Source organism: Colletotrichum aenigma (assembly GCF_013390185.1).
Source record: "Colletotrichum aenigma strain Cg56 chromosome Unknown KSG_Cg56_contig07, whole genome shotgun sequence".
NCBI classification, from domain to species: Eukaryota; Fungi; Ascomycota; class Sordariomycetes; order Glomerellales; family Glomerellaceae; genus Colletotrichum; species Colletotrichum aenigma.
In genome coordinates, this window is record NW_023500913.1 from 2,531,658 (window position 1) to 2,556,289 (window position 24,632).

Sequence of the window (24,632 nt, forward strand, 5' to 3'; positions counted from 1 at the left end):
CAGACCCAGAAACTAAGGATTCCTACCTCTCGTGGAGACTTTCCTAGTTGATCAAGGACGAGGGGTGTACCACGACGACGGGCGGGACGCTTGGACTGGCCAAAGGCGACTCATACGACGCTTAATACGACGCAAAGCTCGACCTGGACCACGCCGATTCTGCCTTATCGTACGATCCGCCACGTTGCCTCTCATAAGTGTTCGGATCGGCCAGATCTCGCTGAGACACATGTTGCTATCCCCGTTCACGGCCTACCCCTGATTCAACTCCGAAACAACTGTCATAGGGGGTTCGATCTAGTCGGCACAATTACAACAATGAGAGAGAACTTTAACAACTTGCTGGGTGTTTCGACATCCGCACAACACTAGAAATCCTGGACATCTTGAAAAGTCCGTCGGCCGAGATTCACATTTTTCTTTCTCCGGAGGCTCGGGATCTGGCAACACGATGATGGTATTCGCGATAGGGGCTAAATAATTATTTTCGATATCATTTGATATTTTGTTAGAGTCCACGCTTTGGATCGATGCAATTACATCTCGGTACCCAACGAATCACTACGTGTTCAAATATTAAAGTGACCACTCTAGCTCTTGGGAACCCATTTAGTTCAACGAACGTAAAGAAACATTTACGATTTTTCTAGATTGAAGAAGACTTTGTATATTTGGTAACGGATGCGTCAATCGATGGCCTCGCTGGCTCAATGCTTATGCTTCCGCTTCGCCTCCCGTTCTGCAGCTTGGCGATGCTATGTACTTTTAGATGCCGCTTGCGGCAGGTCTTCCTTTGCGGTCCCTCCTGTGTACAGAAGCCACCCATCTACCCCCAGTCAGTAGGCTTCCGCACCGTGTGCCATAATCTGTTTTCTTCGGGTAGTAGCAGGTCCCTCAACTATCTTTCAGCTCTGGCGTCAAGTCTGGCATGGGCTGAGCCTCAACGTTTGGGGTCTCCTTCGCGATTTTCTTCGGACTTGTGTTTGTCCATTGAATTAGAAATGCTGTGATGAGAACTTGGTTGATGTTAGTGATATTGAGTTTTTGGAAGTGTCAGGCTTTGTCACGTTTCAACTTACTGTCGGTGTTGCAACATGCAAGACACAGCCATACCACTTCCCCGCCAAGTGCGACCAGCACCGATAGGTTCCTGCAAGATCGGTGAGTAGGTAGTTTGAGAAAGGTATAAACCAGAGTAGTCTTACGTCAAGCTGACGGTCAAGGTGAGCAGAGCGCCAAGAAAGGTGCGGAGGGCTAGTCTACGAAGCCGGACGTTTGGTGGCGTCCGGGGATGCCTGTGGTTTGAGCCCATCGTCCATGGCCTCAGTATTGATGCTTGGATAGAATGCAACTCTGATTGCGTAAGCTTCGGAAGTATTGAAGCGGGGGTCTGCCGGGCAGCAACTTACTGAGTAATGGGATCAGGAAGAGGGAGGTGAGGTAAATCTGCGGGGCGTACATAAGCTTGGTGTTAGGCGGGGTCAAGGGCAGAAAAGCTTCATACGTTGACGAGAGCATCAAAAACAATGATGGGTATCAAGATTGCTCGCTCGAGGCCGATGACGCATGTGTCGCTTGCCGAATCATAATATGACGCGCGGCTGGAAAGAGTGTGAGTACTGAAGATAGATCTGTTTTGGCGTTAGGGTACTGGTACGTACAAGTGAAAATTGAACATCGTAATGAAGCCGTATGTACCTGTTGGGCAAACCCGTTAGATGATTGAGATACCGAAAATTCAAGAGGCCAAAGCATACCTAACATGAGAATAGTGTTGCATGTATACAGCTTAGATCTGTGGCGTGCTTTGGTCGCTCCCCGGATGATATGCTGAACAAGAGTGAGCAAGTGGCAAAGTCGAGGTAGAAAGAGTCGACAACATACCGCTTTCTCAACAGTAAAAAGATAAACAAGCTAACAAATCGATTGTCAATATTTTGATTTACTCGCCTTAGACTAAGTCACTCACTGCCTGAATAGTTATTAGATGACATTTCATAAGAGGTAACAGATGGACTTACTTTTGTTCCCACATAAGCGCCTAGACACAGTGTTCCAGCCATGGAACAACCCATAGCGCTCATATCAATCCCCGCTTCGAATACAGTTTGAACTGTCCAGGATGCAAGCACAAAGAGAAACGCGGACAGGTAAATTAAAAGAATTACTAAAGTATTGTCAGCTTCGACGAGCCCGGTTCTTTTTGTTCTGTCCAACTCACATTGTCTTGCCCATGGTAGAGGGCGCCAATACTTGACAGCGAACCATTCTTGACCTACACCCAATAAATCAGATCCCAATCCTATTTCCATTGTAGGGGCACCGCTTACGCAACAAGTTCCCGAGAAAGGCGGTTAGGATTGTCGTGATAATCAGGCTGAGAACCTGCTCAAATTGAGCCCTCGTCGATTGCGTGTCCGCCGTACTACCATGTGCCGTAGCAGACGTTGGCAGCATCATATCTCAGAATATTCTCGGTGGGATCGGTTTCCAGGTCCACCAACATAGAAGTCACCCCAATTGTAGACTTCTGTCGAATCGGCTCCGGAGCTGGGTGATCAGTGATCTGTCATGCTGATGAGAAGTAAGCTCCTTTTCGACTGAAGAGTATCAGCCCAGACGGACGGTATATGTAAGTGCATATCGGCATGAGGAGCCGATAGAGGATCAGAAGCTTTCCATTCACCAGCTCTGCCCTTTGTGTCCCTCGGGGACGTCCACAAGCCTATGCTAGGCCATCAACCCTCTTGATATAAACTTTTGCGCTAGGTCGCCCTACGACGCCCGTAACGACTCGGGATCCCGTTTGGTCTGCCTGGGGGGTGCCGAAAACGGCTCGTCTGGTTGAGAGTTCGGATGGGCACTCCACATTGGGCAGATCTCGTTATCATCGTCCGGCCGGCACATTATCAGACGAGGCGTAATTGGCATTTTGGCAGCTAGAATCATGGGGTCAAACCACAGGAGTCGTTTTGCCGGTAGGCAGAGTGTGGCATTGCCGTAGCTTGCGAGCTGCCAATAAGAATTGGGCCATGGATGCGCAAGCTTCATAAGACATGCAGTATAGGTTGATGCTGATTATGCCAGCCATTTCCCACGGAGGCGGATCATTCTCGGTGAAGACGGAGGCGCTGGCAATATTTCTGCCCTATATCTATTCTACAGCTGCTAATAATTAATCGTTAAGCTCAACACGTGTGAGGTGTCACAAATGACTCTAGAGTCGCAACAACAAGCCTCCTCCTCGTGTGGCAGCCATTCTGTTTCGCCAATGCCCTCACGATGGTGGGAGTCCGCGTATCCACGCGATGATCGCGCTCTGATTTCCAGCGAGCTTTTGAGCGAATGCTTGCACACCCTTAAGGTCGTGCGCACGTCTCCTGAACTTTCCAGCCTTTCGGGAATCTCCAGTATTTGATAAACTTTATCCCACCCGGTTGAACGCTCGACTAGGCTCCCATCGGGCCTCTGCGTTGTGGGAGGGGCGAAACAAAGCCACAGGGCTGATCTCATACAAGACTGTCATAGCTCCCTTTTCGTGGTGTGGTGAACTAAGCGGGGCGGCCTTCTCTCCGCAGGGATTCCTTTCAGACTTCAACGGCCCTTTTTAGCGGCGTCGTGGTCACGAAACAGGGGTTTCTGCTCGGGTAGGAGGCTTCGTAATAAGTTTAAGGCTAGATTCCAACTCACACCTCGGTGGTTCCCGGTTTTGTGAGCTGCAGCATATCACGATTCTCGGATTCTCCCGAGCAGCAAATCCAACTTCTTTCGCGCAGTATTAGACTGACGTTACGTGAGTACCTCGATGGGATCACAACTTCAGCGGCAACAAAGAACATGCATCTCACTGTATAAAATGAATTATGAATAGAGACTTGCTATTGCCTGCCGGGTCTTCAAAATGTTTTCGATGCTTAGGGGCATCAGGGCATGATTTGCGCTTCAGAAGTTCATGGCTACGAACCCCAACCCTTTTTGCTTAGATAACAGACGGGAAGTCTAAAGGAGTGATCCGCAACCCCGACTCTTATTCAAACGACCAGTACCAACGTAACTTCGCTGTCAGTCTCAGTATCCGAGCTGGATGGCAGCATATCCTTGAATAATGCAACCCAGCCACTTCAGCCCCCTGAGCGGACAAGATGAGTAACCCGGCCGTATGTGAAGCCACGAAGTCCGGAGATATTACTATCTAGCTGTGTTCAAAGGTCACTGTGCTCATAGGGATTTGCTGTTGCAGAATGGAAATCCGGCACAGTGCCGATCAAGCTCAGACTTGTTGCTGTCAACTTTGCGTATCCGTTGCTTCGTGCAAACACTCTCGAACTGCACAATCCGGTCTTTCTCGATCTTAAATCTGTCGTTCTGAATGTTCTGGAAATACATCGGACCACCAGCCTCCCAAAACTTCGTGCCGAGCAATTCAACCGCGGGAGAAATGACCTGATTTGGTCACAGGCTTGGTGGCCAAAGTTTGGAGGTCTGTTTGAGTTTGAAAGCCAGCCACGACGCCTCAAGACTTTGAACTTGGGGAAACCTCAGCCCGAACCTTCCTTTCTCAGCCCGGGCCGGCTGAATTCCAGACGGGATCTCTGACAGACCGCCGAGCCCAATTATAATGCATACCTTAGTAGATAAAATAGTGAGAAGCTTGTTTTGGTCAAAGGTAATCATCTACCGTGAAAACCGGCAAATCGGATCCCCATGGACACGTCACGCTAACACCGTACTCCTTACATCGTCGAGTGCCGGGGACGCCCTTTTTACAGTCCTGAGCCCCACCCAACCACACATTCTAGACAACCTCTTGAAGATCATTCGATTCTGTGAGCTATCTCGTCCAGCCCTATGAAAGGTAGCGGAGTTTAAACCCTGTGCCATCCCAGTCGACTAATTCACACATCCACAAGCACGTGGTGAGTCAAAAAAAATAAAATAAAAAAAAAATCGCCTGCCCCGATACTGCCAGGCACGAGACCCGATATTCTCTTTTACCCCTCCCAGTCAGACTTTGAGTGCAATTTCGATGCCCATATGCCCTTGGCGCGGATATGCCATGCCGTTTTAGAGGTCCGACCTAACCGGTTCGTTGAGGTCATTGATCATGGTTGGAATCTCGTTGGGAGCGCACAGCTTTCTGTCTGACTAGCAAGCGTGTGATACCTAGCCGGTGACATGGAGACTTTTGTCGTGAGCGCGTTTACAGATAGATTCTACCGAATGATCAAGAGCAGGATCGAAACGTATGGAAACAGTGAATTCATCATCAAGCTTGAGAAAATCCACCATGAAGACACGTGATGGCTTTGATGACGATTGTCAAAAGTAAAATCGAAACCACAGGTGCCATAAATCATATAAGCTGGTTCCCCCGCTGCTCTGAACCCCACGCGGGATCCTATCTTGCATAGCTTTAACCACAGGACTGAAGGTCACCGACCGCCCAGTCGTCTGAGCTGCGAGACTGCGCCAAACTTCAGACTGCTAAGCTGGACGCAAAACATTGGCTCGACAGACTGAACACGTGCTTTGCATGTAGAGAACCTGAGTGGTTTCGAATTTTCCAAGTGGTCAATCTACTTACCCTTTTGGAAATGGTCCATCTTGTTGCCGTTTCCGCCCTTGTCGAACTCTACACCCGTTAAGAAGCGCACCTAATAGCTCGGACCGCTTGAGTGCGACCAGGTCTAACAAAAGTTCGGATTTCTGCTCAAGTGTTCGGAGCATCTGCCGGCGGCATCGTAGCCCTTTTAAACTTTTGACCGTCGAGAGGGAAAGTGAACCCGGCGGGGAAGTTTGCGGCGCGGGCAGTCGGGTCGGCATCCCGAGGCGGAGCACAGCAGGCCGACCCGGGCCTAGGTGGAGATTTTCTGCCCGTCAGCACAGCTCTTGGTGGGCGGCATCGCGAGCAGCAGAATTCGGTTCCGTCGGGTACGTCCCCTGCAGTGCGGCTGGACGCTAAAGTCTCAGAGCCAACCCAGCTCGGTCTAAGCTTTGATTGCGAAGAGCCGAAGCCTGCTCGCTTTGCCCTGCGTGTGCCTCTCGTGCCCTGCGTGTTCCTGCAAGCGCCTTGCTAAGGGGACTTTTACAGGGGAAGAAGCGGTCACCAATTCGCCATGCTTCTTCTATCTGAGTGAGGCCCCTTGCGATAATTTCTCTCTTCCAACCGAGAGCCATGAAAACATGCCCGTGCCAGGCTAGCACCTGCGTCGCATATACCGGTATCCTGGAGTACGCAGAAGCTCACGATGCAAACATGATTCGACTTTTGAGTTGCTGAAGATTCAGGGCCTGTTGTTCAAGGATGCAGCGTTGCAGAAGAGGCTCTTACGGCCGTACTGGGTCTCCTCAGCTGGCTCCAACACCACATTATGGATCCACTCTCATCGATCGTGTAAGCGGCCCGCCCGGTGATTCGAAGTCATGACAACTGCCTGCGTTTACGATCCAATCATACGAAGACAGCAGCAGAATGGATCGTGCTGCTCATCAAAATCTGTGACTGGGCTGGGTTGTGTATGAGAAAATGGTAAGGGCAACGAATGATGAGTGAGGTTAGCCTGGAAGCAACCAACAGCTCACCGCGTTTCTTTTTCTTCAGCAGTCACTGATCGATCAGATTTGACATTTCGGCAGAATGCGAGATGATCGGTGAAGTGGCGCCGCCACCCGCCTGATTGATAGACAGTTTGACACAAGCCAACAGCAGAAGAGCCGGAGCTATGGCCGCAAGCCTCGGAGAGATCCCCGGTCAGACACGTTGAAGGCCTGCAAAACGGCCGAGATGTTCGTAATCCAACCACAGAAATTTCTTGCGTCTCTTAGCTCCAACGTTGAAAATTGCGATTTTCACTCGTGCTAAGACGATGCTATGAGCGAGGAGAGAACATTCCGAAACAGCCTAGACCAGATGGTTGCGAGCTCGCGTGGTGAGCTAAGAAACTGTTAGACGCCACATTCCTGGCCTGGCGCGTCGCATTCTCGTTAAAGCTGACCAGCTTCGGCCTAGCGTCAGAACCCACAACGTGGGCTTCCAGGAACAGAGCTGAAGACGCAGTAAAGAGGAGACAAAACCCTGTCCTCGATTGCGTAAAAGACAGTGGATTCAATAGCAATAGGCAACAGTGAAACCCCCACAAGAAAGATTCTAGGCTTTTGATTATCGCACCATCAATACAGCCCAACTATGGGACTTTGAGCAACAGTCCGATGTCAGATTCATGCTGGCGGGTTCCTCATGACGCCCAACCCTACAAAGGGGGCAAAGCTGCCCCTGACCACGATGCGAAATTCTCCAATCACAGCGTGCAGTGGCGCTCAGCTAAGGTTTGGCTAGTATTGCTAGCATCAGTTCGCCAAGCGTTAGCTCAGCCAGCCCTCGTGGCAGGGCCCTGTCATGAGCAAAGCCTTCACTCATTACCCCTTGCGAAATGAGATGTGAGCGATGGATGGTCGTGGAAGAGTCCAGCCTCTACGGCCGTGTTGAGCGACCGCAATGCCCATCCTTTCTTATTTTGAAGAAGTCTCGGCCTCAGCGTGGTATTTGTAGTTCTCCTTGCAACGACTTTACTGGCGATGATTGAAATGACAACATGGGTGACGGATGTCATGGAAAGCTTACAGCAGCTGGCAGTTGAGGTTAACATTTGCGGATGAAACATCACCCACAGGAACACTTTCCCCAGACGGGCGAACGCAAACCGCCCCTCATTTCCCCCATTTCCTTCACTTGTCTTTGATTTTACACATGGGTTTATCTGCGATGGGGAAGACGACCGATCTCACGGGTTTGTCGCTTCTTTTGGGCAAAAGCGACCCACAAGACCCCTTCCCACATGATTCCTCATGAGCTCTACGTACGGAACTCATCCATGCCGACATGGTTCAAATCCCCTGCTAGTCAGTCATCTGCAGAACCAAATCCCATCATGGATTTGGTGGCCTGCCTTCTTTTCTCCATCCACTTAGAAGTGAGGGACTTTGCATCCAGGGACAGGGTCCCGACGATCGTCAACCTTGGCCTCCGTATCCGTAGGCTTAGGTTCGGGGCCAGACCATCGCTTTTTGAGATCATTTATGATCTGGCTTGCAGCCACTTTCTGCCCAGATGTAGCTTTTGGGATGAACTCATCATTCTCCGGTATTGACGGTGTCACGATATCACGACAGCTAAGTCTGTCATCATCCAAACCACTGGTCTGGATGTCAAGTTCATCGCTAAGGTAGGCGGCTGTCGACGAGTTGAACCCACGACGCCTGTCTCGCGCGCCACCCGGCGCTTCCACCTTCGCGCGCCAATACAATGGACCCCAGCAGCCAGACTCTAACGCCACTTCCCAGCGTACTCCGACACGGGCTGACGGCTGTTTCTTTCTTCGGATTCCTCTCGTTCCTCACGACGACAGCGCTCTTCTTTGTTCTGACATACCGACTAGTGTCATGGTACCTTTCGCCAGCCTCCGAAACGCCGGAGCGTATGACGGGGGAGCGGAACCCGGATGCAGCCCTTGCGGAGGAGATGGGTCTGCCGGACACGGTCTATGCCGGCAGCCGGAAGAAGAACAAGACAAAACGGGTCGCACCCAACCAGTTTCTAGTGCTCATCTACAACCTCCTGTTGGCTGATATCCAACAAGCCCTCGCATTCTTGCTGAACGCAGCCTGGTTGACAAAGGACGGCATCATTGTTGAGACCTCGACCTGTTGGGCTCAAGGGTGGTTCATCTCTACTGGCGACTTGGCGTCCAGTGCCTTCATCACCACCATCGCTGTCCATACGTACTTGGCCGTTGTCAGAGAGTACAAGCTTCCGACATGGCTCTTTTACAGCATGATTTTCTTCGTTTGGTTCTTTGTTTACGCTCTGGCTGTAGCGGGTGTAATCATCACCAACAATGGCGCTGATGACGGAGGTCTTTATGTTCGCGCTGCTGCCTGGGTATGGATCACCAACACAATCCCTTCAACTTCCCGACTAACTCCTGCTCCAGTGCTGGGTCAACGTCCGTTATGAGGCCATGCGTCTATACCTCCACTACCTTTGGATGTTCGTCTCTTTCTTCGTCACGGCGGTCCTTTACATACTCATCTTCAACCACATCCGCCGCACCGATCCCTCCCTTCAGCTCCCCTCCTCCTCAAACAACTCCTCCGCCTCGAAGACCACCCGTGGCCGCGAGCTCGATCATGCACACACCATGTCTACAGTATCTCAACCTAGTCGTCCCAAAACTTCGTCTGGGCAGCAAGGCCCCGCCACATCATCTAGCAGCGCCGGCCATCACCCGGCTTTCTTGATTTACCCCATTATCTATATCCTTTGCACTGCGCCCTTGGCCATGGGTCGTGTCATAACCATGTCGGGCAGGTCAGTCTCCCTGGAGTACTTCTGTCTGGCTGGCTCAATGATTGCCTCAAATGGCTGGCTTGACGTGCTTCTCTTTTCCACGACCCGTCACGTCATTATCTTCAACGCCTCGCCAGACTACGAGGAGACTGGCATCGAAACATTTGCGTTCATGCGTACTCCAGCGAACCGCAGGTACGGTAATATGGTCTGGGTCCAGGGCGGAGACGGTCAACCCCAACACGTATCAAACGGGGATGAGGGCACTGGCGGTTGGCTACGGAAGCTGTTCCGCAGGGGAAGCGGCCGGGGTTTGATGAGGGATGGTCACCGTCGGAGTGGCGCACACAGAAGTATCAGCCAAGAGTCACTACGGAGGCGCGGGGCAACAGAAGGAATTCAGATGGAGACCGTGACGACGGTTGTTATTGAAATGGACGGTCACCCGAGTTCGAAGAAACATGGCGGAAGGGCACAGTCGATTGAGAGTATTGACAAGGAACGAGCTCATAGCGTCGGAAGTATTTGAGAGCTGGGTCGGACATGCATTGTCGGGAGTTATTGAGGCAATTCGATCTGCTGGGGTCACCTTATCGGTACAGCCAGCGTTTTCTTTGTCGAAAGCTGTGACACTATCCAGCGATGTTGGTTGTCGATCATAGACAGTATGAGCGTTTCAGCGTCTGGGCAGATTCGTGTATTTCATATACCCCTTAATGTCGATTATGCAAATAACTACAGAAAGTCCCAATGGTTTGTTGGCATCATAATCACTTTCAAGGTTTGGAGCAGCAAGTCCATGTGTGTGGGCAGATGACACCCGTTACAGGAAGCTCAAGCTATCGTCAAGGATAGCAGCTGTTCGGCTCGTTTTCGGGTCGGCTGGGTAACGGAGCATGGTACTCCGACTTGATTCCCCGGGTCCGTGAAGTCAGATTCAGGTGCGCCCTACACCGATTTGGTAATCAAATTGTATTTGGGACGATCTCAGATCGCACACGAAGCTTTGCACACTCTAAGTTCCCCGGGTGTCAGCCCATGTTCTAGATCATCCAAAGGATTGTCCCGGGTTTCACCGGTGCCCCATGGAGTCATTTAGAGTCGCCAAGAAGTCGGGGTATCATGGATCATCATTGTTTCCTATCCACGGGAAGTGGGTTAAGTGATGGGTCGGTAATCACATCGCAGCCATCGTGTTTATGACCCTGTCCGTAATTAGAAAGAGCCAAGCACCAGTTGTTCTTGACAATACACAAGGGGACACACTTTGAATGCCGTGACAGACACTGCTCTCGAGGGTTTTCGTCCCCTGATTCGTAGCGACCCTCAACTTTGTCCACGTTGATCCAGACCAGAACTGCGGGATTCTGCCCGAGACCAGGGCGAAGTAGTCATGCAAACTCCAAAACTGTCAGCTTTTGGCGTTTAAGTCCGGGTGCTCGAATAATGCCCAGGATGACTTCTGCTTAGGGTCATCTCGGTCAATCAGACCACGGCCCGATGCGCTCCTTCGGATTCCGAAGCTGGATGATGGGAGATGACTCGTGAATAGCTCACGAAACATCTGACTCGTCTTCAAATGATCAAAGGCTCGTAGGATGCCGGGAGGATTAGATTGCAAGCAGCAAGACAGTCTCGCAAATATCGCAGTAGCTCAGGATTCACAAAATGTGTACAATGAAGTTCAGCCATGCGAACGAGATTGATATGACTAAAAGTAGACAATTCTTTCACATGACTGCAAGTGGCAGCCTGGGCAATCCAAAAGAGGGTCTACAGAAAAGGCGTGTAGATGTCCATCCTAGCCTTCCACAACAAATTGCCGCACTGTCAGGTTGAGATTCGGCCAAGACGGGCTGGACCTAACATATCGCCACGAAGCCGAAACAGACTGCGCAGTCTACTTGCAATCTTTAATTGCCGCCCATTGATACCCGTGTGATAGACTGGTCTTATCCGCCGTTCATAGCATTACCATTAGATCGATTATATTCCGGTCTGAAGTCTCCATTTCAAATGTTCTGTCTCAGGCCAGATTGCCTCTGCTCTTCCATAAACTCTTCAAGAATTTGGTTCTTTCTCTCGATATCAGAAGCTCCCATGCGATCATGAAAGACCTTATCCATTTCTTCAAGGGTTCTACCGTTTGTCTCCGGCACGCAGAAGTAGGTCCAAAGCAGAGAGCCAAGGCAGAATGTCGCAAAGAACACATACGTCCAAAACCCAGTTCCCTTAATCAAGGGAGGCGTAATGAGACCTATGATAAAATTCCATAGCCAGCCTTCCTATAGGTTAGTAGACAGTTATCGAAGTAATTCCTGTATGGACTAACTTACTACCGCAAGTCGAAATCGCAACGCCTTTGGCTCGGAGGGAAGAGGGGAAGACTTCAGACGGCAGTGCCTATGGAATTGGTCCCTGTGTCATCATCAGTCATTGTTGCATAGCATGAAGGGTCTAAAGCTAAAGCTGAACTTACCCATGAGAAGCCGAAGCTCAGCATGAACGCAAACAAGAACGCCACCCTGACCCAACCCTCTGTAAGATAGCTCGGCCAATCGTGGGAGAACTTCCCCACAAGGATGGCGATGACTACATGGGAGAGACACATGCAGACGCTAACAAGCAGGAGGATGTTCCTACTCCCGAATCGGTCCAGTGTCCAAAGACTGCTCAGAACTCCCATAAGCTGAACGCAGTTCAGAGCACCAGACATGAGAAGCTGCATGTTATAGTCCAGACCCATGGTTGCAAACAACGTGGGGATGTAGTATATGAGCGCATTGATTCCAACCGATTGTTGCCATGCTTGAATGCCAACTCCGACATGAGTATGGCGGCAACATCCGGTTTTGAAGCAGTCTGTCCAGGACACAACCTCCAGTTTGATCTTATCTGAGATAGCCGGGCTTGCTGTAAGCCTTGGGTGCCGCTCTTTCAATACCATGGCTTGGAAACGAGCTTCGGCAACGATGTCGATTCATTCCCGACGGACACGGGGGTCTTCTTGCGGGAGACCTCTGAGTCAGGCTAATGTAGCCAGTGACTCCTCGTGTCGATCTTTGGAGGCAAGCCACCGGGGCGAGTATGGCAGAAAGGTCGCACCAATGCCCAACAAAACTCCAGGGATGATTTGGATGAGGAAGGGACACTGCCATGACAAATGATTCGGAATGTCTTTGGTCGCGTACTAGTACTAACTTAATAATCTTTGTTACTAGAGGCAACTATCGCAAAGATCCACTTACTGTGATCCAAAAGGCAACAATGATTCCCACGACGATTGATAGTTCCTCAAAAACCAGAAGCGTCCCACGAATCTCCGGAGGTGAGATCTCGGAAATATAGACAGGCACAATCATCGAAAGCCTTTTTGTGACAGAATTAGCTTAGAAGTTTACAACATTACCTCCTGAAACTCACATTCCAATCCTGACTCCGCCAAAGAAGCGCCCGGCAGTGAGCATATCGTAGTTGACTGCTGCGGTCTGAATCGAGGATCCTACAATAAAGATGACCACGGCAACCATCAGGGATCGTTTTCGGGAGGTCCAGTCAGCAAGCCAGCCCATATTGAGAGCTCCGATAAAAGCACCAAGCGGAATCATAGCAGTCATCAGGCCCCTCTTGAAACCCGAACCGGCTGCATCATCTGACACTTCGGGAAAGCGGTCCAGGAACTCGCTCAAGTGTCACAGAGATAGCTAGCGGTCGGTTAATAAAACTGAGTAAGTCCTTTGTTGATTCGTATCACTTGCCGCCTTGGTCGTAGCCAAATAGGAATCCTCCGAGGGCCGCAAAAGCAGCACAGTAAGTGACAAATGGAGATGCGAACACGCCCTTAAACCCTTAAAATCGTCAGCCCCCAGTTGTTGACCATTACCGACACAACAATACTTACCACACGGTCCATATGATATGACCTCGTCGAATATCTCAGCCGCATCTTCTTTATGCTCTCCAACGAAGGTGGTTACATCCCTGGTTTCTTAGAAAGAGAGTTGTGTGGTGAGTCTGCAAGATGCATCGTATTGTTCCCGGAATAGCAACCTGAACAAGACTGAAATGGAGATGAGTGTTATGGAAGAATGGCAGCTAGGAACAACACTATCGTTGCAACCAACAAATTGGACGTCTCTTCCGCTGGAGCTTCGACAGTTAATTCTTGAGTTTCTTACGCAACAAACATCCGGCTGGGGTGCCTGCGCTTCAGTGAATAAGGAATGGCAGAAAGTCCTGGAAAAGGAAAGCTTCCGTCGACTGAAACTGGGAGTGCGGTGTTTGGACGAAATGCAAACCATCGTTGGCCCCAGACAAGCAAAGCTAACCAGACAGGTTTGGCTTAATATTGAGTTGCCGGAGTATACATGTCGAGATTGTGGTCGCATGGCAATCAGCACAGAAATGGAACACAACCGAAACTTTGTTAGAAACGCAATCGGGAGATTGTTTTCTGTACTTGCTCAGTTGTTGAAGGAGCCGAGTTGTCACTGGAATTGAGCATCCGGTCTCCGAGCGACAGGCAGCATCGCTTCAAGAACCTTTGCTTTGGGGGTCACGGTGAAAATGAGGAGCTTCATTCGAGCAGCTCTGTTCAGGATTGTCTTACTGTCAATGCTCACCATCCATGGGATGACGCCAACCACGGTTGGGTGAATGGTCGCCAGATTGATGCATCTACCTTTGGAGAGTGTCAAAGAATCTTTGAACTGCTACCGTTGTTTTTCTCTTCCCAGGACGACGTCCCTCTGGTAAAGGCGTTACCAAATTCATATTCCGTCGACAGTGCCGAAGACAGATTGATCCTAAAGCTCCGGGACATCTATTCAATAGGCTTCCGCGGTTACAATCAGTGGTCTATGAACCCTGGCAGAGATCGTTAGTGATGTTAGAAGGGTTCTATGACAGCTGTAAGTTTGGACAGCTATTATTTATTTCTAGTGGACAAGTACTAATTGTTGAATCCTCAGATCTCGATACCAGCAAGTATCATTTGCCACGGTCACTCAAGCGCGTCTTAATCTTCGAGAACACAGACAAATGCATCTTGAAGGCGCACCGTTGGTTGAAACCTCTCACGTCTGGCGTTTGGCGATCCGAGCTGCCAATTCTTGGTTGTATCTTGCAAAGAGGAGCCTCGACTTCGAAAAGCTCCCAGTTGCATTCTTGATTGACTCGAACGACTTCTTTCAGTCATGTCAGTAAGAGTGGATTTGGGAACATTTGAGTCTGCCTTGCCTTACAGCAAGAACGCTCACACAAACTAATCACCCAGATGTAATATCAAGCACTTTGAAGAGTGCTGCTGCAGCTGCGCTATCAATGCCTTGTCTCCATACTATGACGCTGTGGAACAGTGTTCAGAGTGAAGCATGCAAATTTATCTACTGTGCGGAATCCGGTTCAACCTCTGTTAGTTGGAAAGGAACCTGGAATCTGCACATGGAACCCAGCATGATACACTATTGGCAAAAGGTTGCTCAAAAGTACACGCGATACAATCTCCATATCATTCAGGAGCCTGAGATACTGGTTCAGGTTGAATCACATTCACATGCAGTTGAGCTCCTAGAATTTCCTGCTGAGATGATCGACCCCATTTCGTTGTGGCAAATGCGAAAGGAAGAACAATTTGGGCAGAATTAAAACCGTATTTGTCGCCGAATTATTCTCACTAAGGGGTAAACGTCGCTGGTCAGTTTGGGACATGTGTTGTTGTTGTTGTTGTTCTATTTAACGCCGTGGCGGCAAAGGCGCAGCCGCCCTTGCGGCCGACCTCCCGAGGGGTATATGGCGTGGAGGGCCGCAGGCTCAAGCTATATACTCTACAGTACACGCCTCTTCCAAACGTCCTCCAAATCTTGCCTATAGGCTGCTACGTGTTCTATCCGTCCCTAGTTCCCGCTGGTTCCCTAGTTCCATTATACTCGTCAGTTCCTCTACGAGGAGGGGGTTCGTTACTAAGGCCTAGGTTCAGGCCTAGGCCCTAGTACCGCGGGCAGATCTTCTGGAAGAAGTCTGTCACGCAGAGAAAGGCCCAGAAGCCTTCATGATCAGTGGTTAGCCCCTTGTAGTACCGATCAAGAGATCCTATTGGTCCTATAGGCTCCTGTGGACTAGAAGGGTGGAGGGTGGGCCACTGAAGCCTCCTCACTAAGGTCTTTCGGCAGTAGACTAGGTGGTCTACCTCCTTTGCCTCCCCACAGGAGCAGGTAAGCAGTGCTTCTGTATGGTTAAAGCGTTGATGGTATTGTTCGAAGTCTCCATGGCCTGACCGGGCTGCTAGGAGATGATGGAGTATAGCCCGTGGTAGGGCTAGTTCAGGAGGGCAGGCGAGGGAAGCCTTAAGCCCTAGTTGGGTGTAGCGGGGTGTTGCCTCTTGCTTCCACCATTTTCTATACTGGCGGCATATGCGTTCTCTAGCTAGCCGTTTGATCCCTGACAGGGTGGCTAGTTGGCCCCTAGGGGCTGGCAGGGTTGTGCCCTCCTTGGCTAGGCTGTCTGCTTCCTCGTTCCCTTTGATGCCTTGGTGCCCTGGGGACCAATGGGTTCGTATGTCATACATCCTAGCTGCCTCTTGGATCTCAAGGAAGGCAGCTTGTGAGGAGTCTGGGACCCTGCCTCGGATCCCCTGGATAACGCTGGTATTATCGATACAGATGTGTATAGGCTGGCCCTGGGAGGTAAGGAGGGCTCGTCGGAGCCCTGCCCTCGCCCCCTCAGCCTCCCCATCAAACACTTCTGCTAAGCCGAGGCGGCCGCAGCCCTGGGCTATACGCTTGTTCTTATGGTATATAACAAAGCCAAACCCTGTGGCGCTATTAGGGGCTTTAGAGCCGTCTGAGTAGATAATAGTATGCTTCTCTGGTACAGTCTTAAGCCAGGCCTGGAAGATCCTCGCTGCTATTTCCTTCGTCTTTGTGGCTATAGGGTTATAGGACCCTGGGAGGTATTGCAGCTGTAGGAGTGCTGGCCTTGGACACTTGGGTAAGAGGCCAGCTGTTCTTTGGAGCCTGGTCTGCTGCCGCCCTGGCTGCAGAAGCCTTGGGACTAAGGGATGTTGTTGGTCAACCTTCTGTAGGCGTGTAGCAAAGCGTAGTCGCGCTGCCTCAAGGGCTACCTCTGCTGTAGGTAGGCCAGCATCTCGGATGAGGGCACTGGTTGGTGTGGTCCTCCAGACAGGTAGGATAGCCCTTGCTGCTGCTGTGATAACTTTTCCAACTCTACAGGCTAGGCCCTTCTGTCCTGTGCCAACTGTAGCTATCTGTAGAGTAGTGCTACTGCTAGTATTGGTGCTGCTGTTCAGGGCTGGTCTGGTCAGGCCTGCATACCAGGTCTCCGCTCCATATAGGGCTATTGGGAGGGCGCAAGCAAGAACTGCTTTTCGAACTGCAACTGCTGGGAGCCCCCCTTTAGTGTTTGTTAGGTGCCGTAGGAAATAGGCTACCTTCTTTGCTGCTGCTACCTTTATTGCTACATAGTGTTAGAAGGTGAGTCTCCTATCAAACCAGACCCCTAGCCATCTTATAGGCTTAGTTGAGGCCTTAATAGTTAGGCCTCTCGCTTAGATATCTGGTAGGTCTGTTGTCTGTTTATGTTTTCTGCTGAAGTGGATTGCCTCACACTTAGCTGGGTCAAAGGCGACTTTATTTTCCGTTCCCCAGCTGAGGATACTAGTGATCTCCTGGCCTAGGGCTGTAGCATTCTCTTCTAGCGAGGGGCTAGTAGCTACTAAGCCTATATCGTCTGCATAGCCAAACCGTAGCTTCTGATCGTCAGCTAGGATATCAGCTATATAGAGCAGGAAGAGGATAGGTGACAGCAGAGAGCCTTGCGGTAGTCCACAGGAAAGAGGGAAGTCCTCAGTAGTAGTATCCTCTAGCCTGACGCAGGCTGTTCGGCTGGAGGTGAAGGTGTAGACCAGTCTGATCAGGCTGCTAGGCCAGCCCTGCTGTCGTAGCCTGACAATAAGTCGGTTTCGTAAGACGGAATCAAACGCCCCCTTGACGTCCATTGTTGCTAGCGTCGCAGTAAGCCCTGTATCTAGAGCCCTCTCAATCTCATGGGTTAGACAGGTTGTGAGGTCAACTGCAGCCCTCCCTGGTAGGGCTCCAGCCTGCTGTGGGCTGGCAGCCCCTTCTAGGATAGTAAGGTAGGCCATCCTTTTTGCTATCAGCCGCTCTAAGCCTTTGCCTAAGCAGGATAACAGGGATATCGGGCGCTAAGACCCAGTCTTAGAGAAGTCTGTTTTCCCCGGCTTCTGGATCATAACAACCTCTGCTTTGCGGAAGGGTCTAGGGAAGTAGCCTACCTGTACGCAGGCCTGGAAGAGCTGCTGTATAGGCCTAGCTACTAAACCCCAGGTGCATTATAGTAACTTTGTAGTAATCCTATCAGTCCCAGGGGTTGTAGTCTCTGTTAGAGTAGCCTGGCGTACTTCCTCCATACTAACTGTATCCTGCCAGGGTATAAGACGCCTTGCGACTACTGGAATAGAAAAGGGGTTCCCAGGTAAGTCGTCTGCAGCACTAAATCGCTCTAATAAGGCCTTTCGAAGGGCCTGAGCCTTATCGAGGCTATTGCTGATCGTCCGTCCTTCTACTATGAGAGGTGGGGCTTTAACTGCTAAGCTAGACTTCCGCCAGCCTAAGATTTTATACAGGTCTTGGTCTATCTTAACCTCTTCAATCTTAGCTATCCAGTAGGCGCGTTTTGCCCTTCTGACGGTTGTCAGGAAGACTTTCTGCTCCTCTAGGACAGGGGGAGGTATAACTAGCCCTGGTTCTTAGGCCTGTTGGCGCCTAGCCTTAATAGCAGCTCGGTGGGCTTCTGAGCAGTCTTCTGTCCACCAGGGGGCTCCCCTGCCCTGGTTAGTCCGTCTCTTACCTACAGCTTGAACGGCTGTGTGGAAGAGACTAACCAGTTGGGCAGCTAGAGTGTCCAGCTCCGCTGGGCTTAGGTGTTCCCCTGGGGTAGGCAGGGCTGCAGCCCCAGCCTTTACTAGGTCGATAAATCGGGGTAGGGCTGACTCTGGGACTGAGAGGTGGCTAGTCTGGCGTCCCTGTTCCTGGGCCTTGCCTATAGGGATAATTGTTGTAATAGCTTGGTGGTCAGCCCCTGGGTGTAGGTGTGGGCTAATATAAGCTTCAGCAAAGGGGATATTTGAGAAGGTCAGGTCGAGGGTATGCCCATGAGTATGGGTAGGGGCCCCAACTTCTCCAATAAACGACAGATCATAGACTTCAGCCCACTCTGCAATATCGTCGCCCTGGTTCCAGCTAGGGGTCCCAGGTTCCCAAGAGGAGTGGCGGGCATTAAGGTCCCCAGCGATAAGGGCTCTCTCTGGCGGTTGATAATCTAAAAGGAGGCTGGTTGCTTGGTTTATAGGCTCATCTGGCGGCCTATATATATTCATAATAGTGAGGTCGCCAGCTTTCACCCATAAGATATCTCTTGATTGGGTAGGTCTTTGTTGCTGTATCTGCAGCCTTAGACCTTTACGTGTGTAGGTCATAACCCTAGGCCTTATGTCTCTGCTGTTCCAGAAGTCAACTGGTACATAGGAGTTAAAGCCTGGGTGTGTGTTAATCTGCATCTTATCTCTATAGCCTACCCAGGGTTCCTGTATCAGGACTATGTCGATCTGATCTGCCCAGCAGAGCTCCAAGAGAGCTGTATAGGCTGGGCTCCTCTTCCCCACATTACACTGGGCAACTCGTAGTACCTGTGGGGTAGCTGGCCTGAGCCTATAGCTCTGAGTCGAGGTCGAGGTGGGTGTAGGCATTAACAACATTACAGTCAGGCTTCTGGGCTACCCTCTGGCTCCTGCTGCTGCTTGGGAGTGGATGGATAGGGCGGTTAGTTAGGGGGGGGAGGGCTTCAGAGTCTTCAGCCTCATCCTCATCCATATTGTTGCTCCCAGCTACACTAGCAGTATCTGCAATAACAATTGAGTCTTGTGTGGGTGTGAGGGGTTGAGGGCGCTTGGATGCCAGTTGTTGCTCTTGTGTAGCGCTTAGCTTAGCCCTGGCTTGCTGTGTGCTGCCTGGGGCGCAGGCCCGGCTAGCTAGGAGATCATCAGACGCCTTCTCTCCAGCTATCCGGATACCTCGCAGTTCCTTCCGGGTTGGGATAATTAGGTTTCCATTAACCAGCAGAGGCCTAGCTGGGCAGTCTGCATGGCTTGCTGGGAAGGGACCATAGCAGTTAGCACACTTAGACCTAGCTAAGCAGCTCCCAGCCTCATGAGTATCTAGCGGTTTGCTGCAGTTCTCGCAGAGGGGTTTCCGGGTGCAGTAGCGGTTTGAGTGAAAGCCCTGGCAGCCAGGGGAGTGTTGTTTGGGGGTCTGCTTCCTCGGGGGAAGCAGACGGGCAGGGCCTGACTGTCCAAACAGGCGGAAGCCTCCCTTAACCCCTTGAGGGAGGGCGATAATCAGGCTTTGTGTAGCTGTGGCTAGATCGGGGCTATCTCGGGTTGGGCGCCAGGAGAGGAGTCTTTGCTTTGTCTTTAGGAAGACCTCTTCCTCTATTTCAGATTCTATGCTAACCCTACTGCCATCAAGGCTGGTAAAGTAGAGGGGGCAGAATGGGACGATATACTGATGCCACTTAGTAGGTATCTCAACCTTCTCAGCTGTAAGGCAGTTTTTGATCTTAAGGGCTCTCTGAAGAAGTAAGGCTTGGATCTCCTTGTTTTGGGGCTGAAGTGAGAAGCCTGTAGCAGTATGGCGGACCTCAACTAGGTCTTGCGGCTGTAAGTTAAGCTCCTTTGTTACCACCATCTTAACTGAGTGAGGGGCTAGGGTTCTGGAGGTAGGTATATGTTCTGCCGGGAGCCGAACTAGTAGGCGGAGGTCCTGGGTCTGTTTAGGCTGGCGTATGCAGCTGGTGGCCCGCCAGCCTGTTACTGGGTTCGGCCTGGGGCCGGAGCCGGAGCCGGGGCCGGGGCCGGGGCCGGGGCCGGGGCCGGGGCCGGGGCCGCTAGCGGTAGAGTCACTAGCTGCCTGGGCATACGTTTTTCCCGTGCCGGGGCCGGGGGTGGGTCCAGAGATTTCTGCGGTCGCAAACCGGGTAAAGGTATCGATGAGGTCCTGGGCTGTAGCCTTTAGTCGTGCTGGGGCCGTCCCAATGAGGGCATCTAGGCCTTTGGCGAGGAGGTCTAGGGCCTCATCTCGGAGGGCCCGACCCTCTCGAGCCTGCTGGAGGGCGGCGGCGGCCGATCGTGGCCCCCTTCCCAAGGGCCGGATAGGGGGGGGCGTGAGGCCCCTCGGTCGTGGAGGTAGGGAGGTAGGGGGAGGGGGGGTCCGGGGGAGGCTATGTATAGAGGATGAGAGGCCTCTAGGGGCCTGCGAGGGGCCCGCGGCTGGCTGCGAGGCCATCGCGGGCGAGGGTTCTAGTTGTATGGGATGGATTTGGTAGTGTTAGTGTTGATGTGGCGGACCCGGCGCGGCACTAACAGTGGGTGCCGGTGGGGTTGTATGTAGGAGGGAAGTGTTTGGGACATGTGTAGGACACCAGATAACACTGCGGTATTCTATACTGGCAACTATCCCTTCATCAACTACGACTGTGCCTGTCACGTATACCCTTCTCTTTCAATACTGTCCAAGGACCCCCAAAGGTGTCGTGAAAGTAGCCCAATCCTCAGACTGGGCGGGATCACCAAAAGGCTTGAGAGCAGCATACCGAATTCTGCCAAAGTCGTGTGTGAGTCTCTTCTGCAAAAGAACAAGGTGGTGACAAATGTGACTCACGTGTAATTGCCCAATGCAATCTGGCTGCCATTCGCAAGCTTTCCAAACCACCAATTTTCGGAGTTGCCGCTGCCCCGGGGCTGTTCAACCTTTGGATACGATAGTGTGTCGTCGGGGTCCCATCGGCTCGGATCAAAGAATGGCGCTTGGCCGGAGCCTGCCCAATATGCGCCCGATCCTATGTACCCATTCTCGCCAGCGACTAGAGGATATGTCCAATTACTTTCGGTCCATCCGTCCTCGAATATCTAGCGTCTGTGTGAGCATCTACACAGAGACCATATCGATACTTCTAAACTTACATCCCATCTAAGCTGACGGGTTCCCCAAATAATGTTATGGAAGATCTTCGGGAAGTCTTGAACTCCGAGTGTTAGGTTGAAAGTGAAGCTAAAGAGGTATCAGCTCTCATCAGGCTTCTTCTAGTTACTGGCAGCCTTACGCTGTTTTCCCAATCTGAGCCGGTTCTCCGGAGACAACATATGGGAATCCGTTCCGAAATAAAGGATTTATTTCTTTCTTGAGGTCGGCTCCAACACCTGAAATGAGAGTTCAGTGAATATACTTGCATAGTCTATCACCACGAAGCCTGACCTGCGTAGGGTACGGAGAGCTCGTCACCGTTGTCTCCCGAAATCAAGATCTTTCCACTGTAAAGGGGTAAGACAGACGAATCCCATTCATGAGACTCAGGGTTCTTGAAGTTCAATCTTTCAATGTTTCGTTAACGCAAGCACCATGTTGATTCGGGAATTTAGATTCACTTACGGTATGGCTTTCTCTTCTCCTGGCTTGAGCGTGAAATCCTCGGGTAAGCTGACATCAACTCCGAGCTTTCGGGGCGCCAAATCTGACAAGCTTCGCACTGTTTTGTCGCCATTGGCAACATCCAGCAGCAATGTTTCAACCCCATAGGCATCCTGAAGAGATGTATGATATGTGACATCATCAGAGCCCCGGTTGCTGACAGTAATCGTATGGTCCCCTCTGAAATTGACTGTGTCGTACAAAGCGATGGGGTCGAAATCCAGTGTCGTATTGGAGTGAAGTAGCTTAAAAGCATCAACGAGACCATTGCCTACCTGAGGCACCGGTGCCGGGAGGTCGGTGTATGCCCCGTCGTGGTACGCGAGCACATTCCCGCTGGCAATGATTTGTTTGCCCAGTTTCAATGCAAAATCTTTCCCATGCACTTCCCGGCCTCCGAAAGCACTTATGTAGAGCGCAGCGACGCCTGCAACGTATGGACAGCTCATACTAGTCCCCGACATGACAGTCCATCCGTTGTCAAGATACGCGCTGTAGATCGAGCCACCGGGAGCTGTGATGTCAGGCTTTACGCTAAGATCATTCAGCAAGCCCCAAGAGGTGAAAGAGGACGCGCGAGTAGTGTTGACGGCCGGAGCATCGGCCGACGCAATCGCGAGAACATTCTTGCCCGACGAGCCACTGCTACCGTAGAACGGCCCTATGGACCCGGAGTTAGCAGCTGAGATGGTCACGACGATGCCTTGTTCGACCAGGCGAGATGCAACTACAGCCCAGGCTTCTTCAGCCCAGCCGCTTGAGCCTCCTATGCTTGAGGTTATGATGTCAATCTTTGAAAACGTCAGCTATCAAGCTAATTGATTGATACTGGCGATTTGAGATCTACCCCATCGTTGAATGCCGCTAGAAACGATTCAATGAGAGTGGCCGCGTCGGTGGAACCCTGAATACTGCTCAGTCTACTGCGTTGAAACGGATCCCGTGTCAGACTCACCTGGCGAGACATGACCTTGTAGGCGTAAAGAGTGGCGTCGGGAGCTACTCCAATGAAGCTTATCGTTTTATTAGAAATGTTTGGTCAAGATCAATGTCCTAACTGAACGCCAAACTCACTCTTCTGTCTTGCCAGCAATGATACCGGCCACATGAGTGCCGTGTCCGAGCAGGTCCAAAGGATCTTGGTCGGGCTCCTTCTCATAGCCAACAAATGGCCAATCTGTGCAATTTTGTTAGCTTTATGGCCTCTTATAATCAATTACGAGGGGCCACTACACTGATCACCAACGAAGTCGAACCCTCCAGCAACTTTGAAGCCCTCTCCAAAGCCACCGCCGAGCTACCACAAGATCCATTAGTATACTGTAAAGAAGCCCCAGAACAACATCAAACCTACAGCATCGTGATTGTACCAAATTCCTGTGTCCACCACTCCAATCTTTACTCCGTTGCCATAGATTCCCTTCTCGTGCACCTTGTCGACTCCAGTGACGACATGGGCGACCGCAGGTACCGCTTGCGGGGTGTTTTCTTCCTGTGTCAGTGGCTCCAAGCTTACAATATTATTTGGCCAGGCGTTGACAATGTCAGGAAGTTCCAAGAGACTTTCAAGAGTGAGGTCGGCGGTTTCCACACTAGCTCCGGTGAAGATCTCGCTGACAAATTGCTTCACTATTCGAACTCCATCGGTTGAAGAAAGTGAGCTCAGCCGACTTGATTTGTCCTTTTATTACGTCAGGAATCATTCTCGATTAGCTCGGTGTCGAATATGACATACATCTGCGAATTCCACGATGTAGCTTTTGGCGTATCGGACGGCGATCGGATCGGCGTTATCTTGGGACTGTTGGCCGGCCACGAGCCCAACAAGCAAACAAGTGCTTAGTTGGCGCGCAAGCACCATTTCGAGGTCACAATTTGCGAAGACTTCTGAAGAAAGGCGTAGTGGCTCAAGTACAATCCTGTCAAATCTTTGCAAACAGCAGATCATGATATTTATGTACCACAGTCATGCCCAAGAGCTCGCTATCAATACCTTCATTTGAAGTCGCTACATTGGGATGCAGTAGCTTAGATTGCGCAAGAAGGGTTGCACTGTCACCAATGTGGTCAACCTTCCTTATTTAGGGTGTGATCACACCAAAAATACGGGATCTGGTCTTGGGAGACCGGGGTGAGTTGCATGCCGCAAAGCTGTGTCTAGGGAGCGGGATTGATCCAAACCTCGCACCACAGGACAGGAGGCCATCCCTGAGGTGAAGGACGTGTGTTCCGAATCGGTCCAATCCACAAGTGAAGAAATGGCTTTGACTATTTTACTATCGTAGCAGTAGGATCATCACCCGTCAGCAGCACTACGACACAGTTAGGCCTGCGAGGTTGCATCGCCAGTCGGTTAAAATATTGCCAAGATAATCAGATCACAGGCGAAATCACCTTCCAACTTTGGCTTCCTGCGCTCTTGCATGATGCATTGCGTGCTGGGCATGCATGCTGTAATGAGAAGCTCAAGTCGTCGTAAACACCGCAGACGAGGTCGCAATTCTTACATTCATAATCCACACTTGCGTCAATCAGTACTCCCGTTGATCGATCTTCATCAACAGGCTATCTGACGATCTTTTGTCATAAGACTTGAAAATCATCCAGTCGCTAATAATACAAAGAGATCAGACTCAGAGTCTACCTGTTAGTTCGTCCTGAAACGACTTCGCAACTCCCCGTGGACAACGAAATTTCTCCGCCGGCCTCCGGCCTGCACATCGATC

General features: G+C 51.1%; 5 protein-coding genes across 5 annotated transcripts; 1 reads left to right on the forward strand and 4 right to left on the reverse strand.

Annotated features, from left to right (window-relative positions):
• Positions 1 to 894: 894 nt before the first annotated feature.
• On the reverse strand, positions 895 to 1,764 carry CGCA056_v010939 (uncharacterized protein; the record flags this gene model as incomplete). The annotated part of the gene is made up of 7 exons (XM_037326186.1): positions 895 to 1,016; positions 1,080 to 1,150; positions 1,206 to 1,353; positions 1,410 to 1,446; positions 1,505 to 1,601; positions 1,662 to 1,698; positions 1,758 to 1,764. The coding sequence occupies 7 exons, from the start codon at positions 1,762 to 1,764 to the stop codon at positions 895 to 897; spliced, it is 519 nt and encodes a 172-aa protein (XP_037175950.1).
• A 6,538-nt stretch (positions 1,765 to 8,302) lies between these two features.
• On the forward strand, positions 8,303 to 9,875 carry CGCA056_v010940 (uncharacterized protein; the record flags this gene model as incomplete). Its single annotated transcript, XM_037326187.1, has 2 exons — positions 8,303 to 8,938; positions 8,991 to 9,875. The coding sequence occupies 2 exons, from the start codon at positions 8,303 to 8,305 to the stop codon at positions 9,873 to 9,875; spliced, it is 1,521 nt and encodes a 506-aa protein (XP_037175148.1).
• Positions 9,876 to 11,358: 1,483 nt separating this feature from the next.
• On the reverse strand, positions 11,359 to 12,092 carry mfs1-1 (MFS glucose transporter mfs1; the record flags this gene model as incomplete). Its single annotated transcript, XM_037326188.1, has 3 exons — positions 11,359 to 11,627; positions 11,683 to 11,749; positions 11,826 to 12,092. The coding sequence occupies 3 exons, from the start codon at positions 12,090 to 12,092 to the stop codon at positions 11,359 to 11,361; spliced, it is 603 nt and encodes a 200-aa protein (XP_037175147.1).
• Positions 12,093 to 12,536: 444 nt separating this feature from the next.
• itr2-0 (Myo-inositol transporter 2) lies at positions 12,537 to 12,918 on the reverse strand (the record flags this gene model as incomplete). The annotated part of the gene is made up of 3 exons (XM_037326189.1): positions 12,537 to 12,542; positions 12,595 to 12,715; positions 12,770 to 12,918. The coding sequence occupies 3 exons, from the start codon at positions 12,916 to 12,918 to the stop codon at positions 12,537 to 12,539; spliced, it is 276 nt and encodes a 91-aa protein (XP_037175146.1).
• Positions 12,919 to 20,940: 8,022 nt separating this feature from the next.
• On the reverse strand, positions 20,941 to 23,767 carry apr-0 (Subtilisin DY; the record flags this gene model as incomplete). Its single annotated transcript, XM_037326190.1, has 13 exons — positions 20,941 to 21,037; positions 21,100 to 21,347; positions 21,402 to 21,489; positions 21,542 to 21,638; positions 21,694 to 21,809; positions 21,868 to 22,697; positions 22,754 to 22,810; positions 22,862 to 22,919; positions 22,981 to 23,083; positions 23,140 to 23,203; positions 23,261 to 23,398; positions 23,423 to 23,587; positions 23,642 to 23,767. 13 exons carry the CDS (start codon positions 23,765 to 23,767, stop codon positions 20,941 to 20,943), a joined length of 2,187 nt encoding a protein of 728 aa, XP_037175145.1.
• Between the last annotated feature and the right edge of the window lie 865 nt (positions 23,768 to 24,632).